The following is a 12,062-nucleotide window of genomic DNA, read 5'->3' as shown; positions in this document are numbered from 1 at the left end:
TAGTCCGAGTGAAAATTGGAGAACGATGACTCAGGGTGATGTCCGGGAGAGTCATTGAATTCCGGAATCTCCCTGCAACAATCAGGGGGGTTGGTGATTGTGCAGCTGAGCCGCATCAGTGTTGCCAAAGAGCCGCATGCGGCTCCGGAGCCGCGGGTTGCCAACCCCTGTCCTAGTCAACGATCCTTTATATGGTAGGAGAGCTCTACTGTTTCTAAGAACTGACTGCAAAGACACAAGTTAAACATATTTCAAATAACAACAATGCACTGCTGTTTTTAGGAATCTGATGCAAAAAATTAGTTGGAACCTGACCTGTCTGATGACATTAGTGGCATGCATTTTAGTCATTTGAATAGACCTCAACACAATAAATGCATGTCCGTTATGTTCCAAGATCACCTGCGAATAACCCCCCACTAATAATGGATGGGAGTACTAAAAAAGCACAAAAAATGCTCGTAGATGTACTGTATTTGATACTCTTAACCCCTAAATCACAATCGCCTCAAAGTGCTGCACAAGCCACAACAACATCCTCGGTTCAGAGCCCACAAAAGGGCAAGGAAAAACTCACAACCCAGTGGGATGTCAATGTGGATGACTATGAGAAACCTTGGGGAGACCGGATGCAATGGACCTTGAGTGGGTCTAACATAATATTGTGAAAGTCCAGCCCATAGTGGATCTAGCATAATAGTGAGAGTCCAGTCCATGGTGGGGCCAGCAGGGGACCATCCCGAGCGGAGTTGGGTCAGCAGCTCAGAGATGTTCCCAACCGATGCACAGGCGAGCGGTCCACCCCGGGTCCCAACTCTGGACAGCCAGCACTTCATCCATGGTCCCAGACCTGTGCCCCCCCCCCCCTCCACAAGAGAGAGGGGGGCAGAGGAGAAAAGAAAAGATACGGCAGATCAACTAGTCTAAAAGGGGGTCTATTTAACGGCTAGAGTATACAAATGAGTTTTAAGATGGGACTTAAATGCTCCTACTGAAGTAGCATCTTGAACTGTTACCGGGAGGGTATTCCAGAGTACTGGAGCCCGAATGGAAAACGCTCTATAGCCCGCAGACTTTTTTTGGGCTCTGGGAATCACTAACGCAGATTTCTTGCCGGGACATATGATACGATAAAATCTTCAATATAGGATGGAGCAAGGCCTTTTAGTATTTTATACGTAAGTAGTAAAACCTTAAAGTCACATCTTAAGTGCACAGGAAGCCAGTGCAGGTGAGCCAGTACAGGCGTAATGTGATCAAACTTTCTTGTTCTTGTCAAAAGTCTAGCAGCCACATTTCGTACCAACTGTAATCTTTTAATGCTAGACATAGGGAGACCTGAAAATAATACGTTACGAGACGATTACTGCAACGGAACGCTAACGTAAGAGACAATTGGCTCTCATAGTCATTGAACACATTTTAAATTAAGTTTTACGCCTTAAAAAGGATCACATTATACAGTATTGTATTTCCCAATCATGCGGTTACACAACATCCCGTCATGTTAAAGCAGTGGTTCTTAACCTTCTTGGAAGTACCGAACCCCACCAGTTTCATATGCGCATTCCAAATAAAATGTTTTTTTTTTTTTCAAATTCAAGACAAAGTTATATGTTTCTGGTAACACATTAGTATGGAGAAAATAATCTGAGTAACAAAGACTTAATTTAGAGTTATTTGGACACTAAGGGAATATATTCTAAGTAATAAAGACTTAATTTAGAGTTATTTGGTTAGGGTTAAGCATTAATAAGTACTTAATAATGACTAGTTAAGAGCCAATATGTTAATAATTTGCATGTTGATAAGCAACTAATTAATGGTGAATATGTTCCCCATACTAAAGTGTTACCATGTTTTTTTTACTGGTGCACAAAATAAACCGTGCATGAACATAACATTGTTCAAACAACAAAACCCAACACAGTGCATGAACTCACAACAAAATACCCAGCTGCAAATCAGTCAGCTGTTGCCGTATCCGTAATACGCCAATAGGGAGAAGTTTGTATTTACACGATGAGTCGGGTGTATTTTGACCTCCGCCGAACCCCTTAGGCCGACTCACCGAACCCCTAGGGTTTGATTGAACCTATGTTAAGAACCACTGCATTAAAGCATCTTCCATGCAGGAAAATGTTAAGGGAACTGACTTACGAGACCTGCAGATAGCGCCGTCAAACCTGACGTTACCACAAAAAACATGATTCACAATATAAAGCAGATAAGTGACATCTGTGATTATGCAAATGACAAATGACACAATTGTACAAATAGAAGCGTATGTCAGGAATAGGTGGCTGCAACATGGACGAGCTGCAAGCAAAGTAAAGCGTTCATTTCCGGTTTCGACCACGTAAGTTTGTTCCGCCACACACGCACAACAAAAGCATAAGCGTATGATTTCCCTTACTGGGTCAACAGGAATATAGCAACCACACGTTCTTAAATCCCTTCATTCTTGAAGATCTTGTTGGTGGATGTGGACGCGTGACGGACATGCATGTCTGTGTGAGACAGACGTAATTGGCAGCCAGATTGACAGTCATTTGGCCCGAAGAGCATTTTTTTGGGGGGACAAATTGTGTTTGTGACAAATATAGACCCTCTCTTAGAGATAGAGTGAGAAGCTCTGTCATTCGAGAGGAGCATAGAGTAAAGCCACTGCTCCTCCACATTGAGAAGAGCCGGATGAACCATGAATTGATTAACGTGGACCCCGACTTAAACAAGTTGAATGACTTATTCGGGTGTTACCATTTAGTGGTCAATTGTACGGAATATGTACTGTACTGAGCAATTTACTAGTAAAAGTTTCAATCAATCAATCAATTAGGTGATTCGGACATCTGGTCAGGATGCCACCCAGACGCCTCCCTGGGAAGTGTTTAGGCCTGGCAATGCCTCAGGATCCCAAGGGAAGACCCGGATCGTGTAAGAACGTGGACTTTGGTGCAACTTGCTGCGTGGCTTTTGTAGCTTGCTGCAAGGGTTGTTTTTGATTTTGATTTGAACTTAAAAGCTACAAACAAAAGGCGCTCACAGTAGAGGCACAAAACCTAATGCAGGGAACAAAACTAACACAAAGGCAGTACTATGAACATGAAACAAAAACACTTACGAGAACTACGGCATGGACCGAACGAACACAAGACATCCAACATGGGCAGAGCAAGAGATGAATGATGTCATTAGAGTAACCAACAGAAAATGACAGGCTTAAATAGTGACATGATTAACAACAGGTGCGTGAGTTCAAACAAATGAGGCAAGTGAAACTAATGAGTTGTCATGGAAACTAAAAAAAAAAAAAACAGGGTGCGCAAAAACAGGAACTAATAGAGTCAAAAACAAACATTCATCCATCCATTTTTTACCGCTCATTCCCTTTTGGGATCGCAGGGGGCGCTGGTGCCTATCTCAGCTACAATCGGGCGGAAGTCAATGTACACCCTGGACAAGTCGCCACCTCATCGCCGGGCCAACACAGATAGACAGACAACATTCACACTCACATTCACACATTAGGGCCAATTTAGTGTTGCCAATCAGCCTATCCCCAGGTGCATGTCTTTGGAGGTGGGAGGAAGCCAGAGAACCCGGAGGGAACCCACGCAGTCACGGGGAGGACATGCAAACTCCACACAGAAAGATCCCGAGCCTGGGATTGAACCCAGAACTACTCAGAACCTTCGTATTGTGAGGCAGACGCACGAACCCCTGTACCACCGTGCTGCCCCAAAAACAAACAGAACATAACTAAACAGAATATGATCACAAGACATTGCAAATCGAAGTAGCGGGAAGAGAGAAGTACGGACGTCTCTGCTTAGGCTGCTGCCCCCGCGACCTGACTTTGGATAAGCGGAAGAAGATGTATGGATGGACAAATATTGACTTTTTTTTTGTTAAATCTATTTTCTGAAACCTATTGTTATATGCCCACCATGCATGATCTTATTTTTGGGTTCATTTTTAAAATGTTGACTCAATGCTTTAATAAAACATTTGCTGGAATTTAATTTTCGGAAAGATGAGGTGGCAACTTGTCCAGGGTGTACTCTGTCTTCCACCCGATTGTAGCTGAGATAGGCGCCAGCGCCCCCCGCGACCCGAAAGGGAATAAGCGGTAGTAAAATGGATGGATGGATGGAAAAAATATCTACCGCACTTCCGAGTGCAAGCCACATATTTGAAGATAAAAGATAGGTATCAAAATATTTTGAGGTGGTACTTACCATTCCTTTAGGGGGAACAATAATAAATGCGGTAACTGGAAAAAACAAAAACAGATGATACAAAAAGCAGATCATGTCCACTTATAAGTCTTAACTATGGGCTCATTGTAATGCTCGATTGAACCACTAGATGACGCCTTAACCTGCCCACAATTAAGGACTTGTAGTACAGTAATTCAATTATGTCTGGAATACTTTGTGTTGTTTTTCTTTTGCAAATGTAGACATCATTCATGATTATAGGAATGTAAATTTTTTAGATTATTCCCAAAAAATATACATCTAATTGATGTTGTCTCTTAATAGTAGGACAGCAATGTTTTGTATAATACTGTACATGGAAGAATAGACTATACATACATTGTATATAGAGTACAGCATGGACATTATGTTAAATATTGTTTCAATATATTGGTTGATGGGCCAATTCCACTACTGTACTGTGTTGCAATGCATGACAGATGCAACACATGTGACCACAGTTTGTTTTGTGTTTTTTTTTTTCTTTTTTCAACATTTTGTGCCAACTACTGCCAGATTCTTCCTCTGCTCTCATCTAATTTGTTTGCTTTCATTCCTCTTCTGCTTCATTGCTGTTCCACCCACCGTGACTCTCCGCCCCCCACTTGCGATATATTATAATGCTTTGGCCGCTGTGCCCTTAGATTGCGTGCGAGGCCGAGGAAGACATACTGGCACCTGCAACTGCCAGACACAGAAAAAAAACAAGACAAATGAAAGGAAGAGATGGCATGAAGGATTGGACAGCTGAATAGAGTGTGTGAGGGGGTGGGTGGGGGGTAGAACATGCCGTTCTAATTGGTCATTCTTCGCTTGCTAATTTATCTTTTCCTCCCACAACCAAAACCCCCAACACAGATGTAAGGGTGGGAAGGGCAGAGAAAGGGGAGGGCTGCTGGTGGTAGTGACGGTGGCAGTGTGGGAGTTCCTTCCAAGACCTTTTTACCGCTCTGACCGCTGACCGTGAACATTGTTTTGCCTTGTTTAGGGGTGGGAAGCAGACTGTGGTAACAAGCAGGGGAGGGTGTAGGGGTCAGAGTTGAGTCCTGCAGGTGTGGGTGCCAACTAAAGAGGCTGAAGGTCCACAAGGCCGACTCAACAACCCCCCTCCACAAACTTACCGACAGTGCTCTCACACAGTCGTGGTCAAAAGTTTACATATACTTGTAAAGGACATAATGTCATGGCTGTTTTGAGTTTCCAATCATTTCTACAACTCTTATTGTTTTGTGATAGAGTGATTGGAGCACTTACTTGTTAGTCACAAAAAACATTCATGAAGCTCACAAAAATTTAGCTGCTCGGCCACAATACCCAGCAATATGTTTGGATGAGAAAAGGTGAGGCCTTTGATTCCAGGAACACCATACTGTCAAGCATGGCGGTGGTAGTATTATGCTCTGGGCCTGTTTTGCTGCCAATAGAACTGGTGCTTTACAGAGAATAAATGGGAAAATAAAAAAGGAGGATTACCTGAAAATTCTTCAGGACAACCTGAAACCATTTGCCCAGAGGTAGGGTCTCGGGCGCAGAAGTGGTAAAGGTGTTACAGCTCAGACTCTTGCCAACGCCGCTCATGTGCGCTCCTCGGGACACACCCACGCGGGCGCGCACATCCAGGGACGAGCCGCACGCGTCTCCGCCCTGCAGCAGCCGCAAGCTGCAATCTTTCACCGGCAATCATCACACCTGCCGGTAATGAAGGAGCTGCCTTCATAAGCCTGGACAACCTGGCATGCCGGCGCCGGAGTATAGTCTTCTGTTCGAGTATAGTAAGCCACGTCCTGCTTCATGTAAACCTGCTCTTGCTGTGTTTGCCCATCCGTGTTTTCAGTGCGTGTTTTCTTGTGTCGTCCCCGCAGTACCCTCCGTCGTCTTTACAGTGAGCTGTGCGTCTCACTGTTTCCCTGGATTTTCCTTTGGACTCTGACTGCCTCCCTCAATCCTTGATTTACCCCGCTCGGACAGAGATCTTGTTTCTTCGCTCCTGCCCTACAGACTTCTGTGTTACTTCACTCTCCACAACATTTGGTAACACACACCTCAACTAATCACACACATAGCCTCACACCACATACACTTTTGGATCTCGTCCACACTCCATTTTCTTAGTTTATATTAAATTGTTTGATTATTATATATGTATTGTTCATATATATATATATATATATATATATATATACATATACATATACATACATATATATATATATACATACATATATATATATATATACATACATATATATATATATATACATACATATATATATATATATATATGCATACATATATATATATATATATGCATATATATATATATATATATATATATATATATATATATATATATATATATATATATATATAATAAATCTATGGAGCTATATTTCCTCTCTAGTGTCTGTTGCGTCACCTTCCCCTTTAAAACCATAACAAAAGGAATGGCTAAATCAGGCTATAATTTAGGTTTTAGAATGGCCTTCCCAAAGTCCTGACTTAAACGTGTAGACAATGCTGAAGAAACAAGTCCATGTATTTGTGGGTATTTGTTCTGTTGTGTTTATGTTGTGTTACGGTGTGGATGTTCTCCCAAAATGTGTTTGTCATTTTTGTTTGGTGTGGGTTCACAGTGTGGCGCATATTTGTAACAGTGTTAAAGTTGTTTATACGGCCACCCTCAGTGTGACCTGTATGGCTGTTGACCAAGTAATATTTTGCACTGTTAGACAAGTTAATAAATAATAATTATTTTACTTCTTTATCTCTTTTTTTCAACCAAAAATGCTTTGCTCTGCTTAAAAAAATGTTCACAGGGGGTACATCACTGAAAAAATGTTGAGAACCACTGTTTTACACTGTTTAAATCAAATGTTGTCAAAGCCCGAACAAGCACAGCTGTGTCCACAGCATGTAGAAATGTGCATGAAGTTGGTGTGAGGCACCACGCTCCGTTCACTCTTGATACTTTGACGTAGAAAAGGGTATCGCCACTTTTTGTGCGTATGTACGCTGAGTACTACATAAGGCGCTTGGTCCTACTTGATAACAGTAGCTTTTAGCAAGAGATCGATGTAACTTTTTTTTTTTTTTAACCATGGGAAGGAAGAAACAAGTCTGTAGGAAATATAGAGAAGAATAAGTGGAGGATTGAAACTGAATTCAAAAAATAATAACCAAAAAGATGACCGAGCGTGTCACCAAGTTGGCGAAGCAATTGGAGTGTGTCATTGCAAACATGCACCATACTGAAACCGAAGGAGTCCTAACGTTAACCCCCATCCATCCATTTTTTTACCACTTGTCCCTTTCGGGGTGGCGGGAGGCGCTGGAGCCTATCTCAGCTGCATTCGGGCGGAAGATGGGGTACACCCTGTACAAGTCACCACCTCATCACAGCTATCGTTAAATGCCTGACATTTACCATTGAAAATACGGAGAAGCTGGTGATGGTGTGTTGACAGAAAAGCAGCTTGAAGGGATAGCGTAAATGCTGTACATTATTACAATACTTCATAAAACTACTGTAGCTGTTAGATTTAGACAAACTTTAATTATCCACAAGGGAAATTGTTCCACACAGTAGCTCAGTTACAAAGCATGGAAAGGATAATGCACACAAAGGCACAAAAAGAGGGCAAAAACAAAAGGTATAAAGTAGACTAAAACTGTACCGTAGTAGCAATATAAAATATAACACATATGTAATATTTGCATATTATATATTCAGTACATAATATATACTGATATATTATTTTATATTATATTAAAATTATAGTAGAACAATCTACTGTATTGTTTTTATACAACGTTTGTGATCTATACCAGTGGTTCTCAACCTTTTTTTTAGTGATGTACCCCCTGTGAACATGTTTTTAATTCAAGTACCCCCCTAAACAGAGCAAAGCATTTTTGGTTGGAAAAAAGAGATATAGAAGTAATATACAGCACTATGTCATTAGTTTTTGATTTATTAAATTGTATAACAGTGCAAAATATTGCTCATTTGTAGTGGTCTTTCTTGAACTATTTGGAAAAAAAGATATAAAAATAACTAAAAACTTGTTGAAAAACAAACAAGTGATTCAATTATAAATAAAGATTTCTACACAAAGAAGTAACAATCAACTTAAAGTGCCCTCTTTGGGGATTGTAATAGGGATCCATCTGGATTCATGAACTTAATTCTAAACATTTCTTCACAAAAAAATAAATCTTTAACATCAATATTTATGAAACATGTCCACAAAAAATCTAGCTGTCAACACTGAATATTGCTTTGTTGCATTTCTTTTCACAGTTTATGAACTTACATTCATATTTTGTTGAAGTATTATTCAATAAATATATTTATAAAGGATTTTTGAATTGTTGCTATTTATAGAATATTTTTAAAAAAATCTCACGTACCCCTTGGCATACCTTCAAGTACCCCCAGGGGTACGCGTACCCCCATTCTTTTTTTAAAGAGGCATGTTACCTGTCAATATTACACCATTTTGAGGGGTCAAGTACCAGTTAAGTTGTTTTCAATATTTTCAATGGGGGATCCTGATTTTACTGTTTGAGTTATTAGCACAGAAACAACTAAGCTCATAAGTTGAGGTACTACTTTACTAGAGATAGATAGAACATTTCCACTATATGTCATGACTGATGTAAATGGTAAATGGGATAAACTTGTATAGTGCTTTTCTACCTTCAAGGTACTCGAAGCGCTTTGACACTATTTCCACATTCACCCATTTACACATCTTCACACACTGTTGGCGGGAGCTGCCATGCAAGGCGCTAACACGACCCATTAGGAGCAAGGGTATAAGTGCCTTGCTCAAGGACACAACGGACGTGACTAGGTTGGTAGAAGCTGGGGATCAAGCCAAGAACCCTCAGGTTGCTGGCACGCCCACTCTCCCAACCTTGCCACGCCGTCCACTTGCTTGTTGTGTTAACAACTTCTGTGGTTGCTGTGCAGTCAACTGGGCTGCAAAGACTGTAAAAAATAGTGTCTTATACATTTATTAATCACTGACTTCACAGTTAGGCAAATAACTCAGTTATTAACATAAGAGCACATTTATTGTATTTTCTTTCTGTCACCTTTGCTTTTCTTGCTCTTGCAGAGAAGCCAGCAGAGAAAGACGGGCCCAGCCAGGCTGATTAAGAGAAGAAGAAGCAGGTCCAGCAGATATCTCTGGTACCATGGCTGCTGTAGCGAGGACGGCCTCAGGTGAGCCCCGCCTCCGCTTTGCAGAATGTGTTCCACCCACTGCACCAGCCGGAGTGCTGGGGAGACAGGATGGGATCTGTGGATGCTGCTGAGGGACAAAGCTGCGGACTTGAAGCTAGAAAAAGGGGATGGCAGTGAGACATCTGTACACATCATCCATGAAAGGCCAGTGTTCACCCACCTGGCATCCTTGATGATTGTTTGAATGGTTGAGCTAAGCAGCCTGCTGGTGATTTGCGTGGAGCTAATGGTGAGTCCTAAACCCTTTGCTTCAGCTCGCACCATGTTGTCAAACTGATCTCCAAACAGAGGGATGCCCAGCACAGGAACAGCGTGGTACACTGCCTGGAGAAGACTGTTCTGACCTCCATGGGTGATGAAGAGACGCATATTTTCATGTCCTGGGAGGAAAAATAGTAATGTTTCTTCTTGCGAAACAATTATGATTATGTCCAAGGGTTACATTGGTGCAGTCCGTTTCAAAAGTTCCGCCTTTACAAAGACAGCAATAGACAATATTATAAACAAGTCTCATAACGATTCAGTTCTACAAACCCCGTTTCCATACGCATTGGGAAATTGTGTTAGATGTAACACAATTAGATGTAGATGTAAACGGAATACAATGATTTGCAAAATCATTTTCAACCCATATTCAGTTGAATATGCTACAAAGACAACATATTTGATGTTCATACTGATAAACATTTTTTTTTTTGCAAATAATCATTAACTTTAGAATTTGATGCCAGCAACACGTGACAAAGAAGTTGGGAAAGGTGGCAATAAATACTGATAAAGTTGAGGAATGCTCATCAAACACTTATTTGGAACATCCCACCGGTGTGCAGGTTAATTGGGAACAGGTGGGTGCCATGCCTGGGGTATAAAAACAGCTTCCCAAAAAATGCTCAGTCTTTCACAAGAAAGGATGGGGCGAGGTACACCCCTTTGTCCACAACTGCGTGAGCAAATATTCAAACAGTTCAAGAATAATGTTTCTCAAAGTGCAATTGCGAGAAATTTAGGGATTTCAACATCTACAGTCCATAATATCATTAAAAAGGTTTAGAGAATCTGGAGAAATCACTCCACGTAAGCGGCATGGCTGGTAACCAACATTGAATGACCGTGACCTTCGATCCATCAGATGGCACTGTATCAAAAACCGACGTCAATCTCTAAAGGATATCACCACATGGGCTCAGGAACACTTCAGAAAACCACTGTCACTAAATACAGTTTGTCGTTACATCTGTAAGTGCAAGGTAACGCTCTACTATGCAAAGCCAAAGCCATTTATCAACATCATACAGAAACGCCGCCGGCTTCTCTGGGCCTGAGATCATCTAAGATAGACTGATGCAAAGTGGAAAAAGTGTTCTGTGGTCTGACAAGTCCACATTTCAAATTGTTTTTGGAAATATTCGACATTGTGTCATCCGGACCTAAGGGGAAGCGAACCATCCAGACTGTTATTGACACAAAGTTCAAAAGCCAGCATCTGTGATGGTATGGGGGTGCATTAGTGCCCAAGGCATGGGTAAATTACACATCTGTGAAGGCACCATTAATGCTGAAAGGTACAGTACATACAGGTTTTGGAACAACATATGCTGCCATCTAAGCGCCGTCTTTTTCATGGACGCCCCTGCTTATTTCAGCAAAACTGCCAAGACACATTCAGCACGTGTTCCAACAGCGTGGCTTTGTAAAAAAAGAGTGCGGGTAATTTCCTGGCCTGCCTGCAGTCCCGACCTGTCTCCCATGGAAAATGTGTGGCGCATTATGAAGCATAAAATACGACAGCGGAGACCCCGGACTGTTGAACGACTGAAGCTCTACACAAAACAAGAATGGGAAAGATTTCCACTTTCAAAGCTTCAACAATTAGTTTCCTCAGTTCCCAAACGTTTATTGAGTGTTGTTAAAAGAAAAGGTGATGTAACAGGGGTGAACATGCCTTTTCCCAACTACATTGGCACGTGTTGCAGCCATGAAATTCTAAGTTAATTATTATTTGCAAAAAAAAAATAAAGTTTATGAGTTTGAACATCAAGTATCTTGTCTTTGTAGTGCATTCGGGTTGAAAAGGATTTGCAAATCATTGTATTCCGTTTATATTTACATCTAACACAATTTCCCAACTCATATGGAAACGGGGTTTGTAGAAAGTGACCGCAAGTACTGTACACCAGGCTGTATGTAGACATAAGACATTGTTATAAACACCTAGTAAGTCATTGAGAGGAAGCCAGTCCACAAGGCGTACATTGGAAGGTTTGCTTAGGTGAGGCGGCCAAAGCTCACAATCATACCTGCAAACAAAAGATGTGGCATATAATGTGGGTATGTTGCCTATTCGTGTTAAATCGATTGATAAAAAACTGTACACTTATACCTCCAGATGACCCCCTGAGGGATCATGGAGAAGCCATCGACCAACTCCACCAGAAGTCGGTCCACAGAGACAGAAGATACCATGGAGCCCAGCGTCACAACAATGAACCCTGCCTCTCCGAAGCTCGAGACCCAAATGTCAAGCTCCTTCAACAGAAAGTAAACATTGT

General features: G+C 41.5%; 1 protein-coding gene across 2 annotated transcripts in view; it reads right to left on the bottom strand.

Moving 5' to 3' along the window:
* Window positions 1-9,265: 9,265 nt before the first annotated feature.
* Window positions 9,266-12,062, bottom strand: part of LOC133552466 (UDP-glucuronosyltransferase 3A1-like) — an 11,102-nt gene continuing 8,305 nt past the window's right edge. For both annotated transcript variants that reach the window (XM_061899670.1, XM_061899663.1), the window contains 4 exons: window positions 11,894-12,039; window positions 11,725-11,810; window positions 9,674-9,893; window positions 9,266-9,607 (listed from right to left, as the gene is read on the bottom strand). In XM_061899670.1, the coding sequence (XP_061755654.1) occupies window positions 9,340-9,607; window positions 9,674-9,893; window positions 11,725-11,810; window positions 11,894-12,039 (720 nt within the window). In that variant the 3' untranslated portion in view covers window positions 9,266-9,339. The remainder of the gene's footprint in view (window positions 9,608-9,673; window positions 9,894-11,724; window positions 11,811-11,893; window positions 12,040-12,062) is intronic.

Source organism: Nerophis ophidion, linkage group LG01 (genome assembly GCF_033978795.1).
Source record: "Nerophis ophidion isolate RoL-2023_Sa linkage group LG01, RoL_Noph_v1.0, whole genome shotgun sequence".
In the NCBI taxonomy this organism is placed as follows: domain Eukaryota; kingdom Metazoa; phylum Chordata; class Actinopteri; order Syngnathiformes; family Syngnathidae; genus Nerophis; species Nerophis ophidion.
Note: the sequence above shows the minus strand (reverse complement) of the source record. Positions and strands in the feature narration are given on the sequence as shown.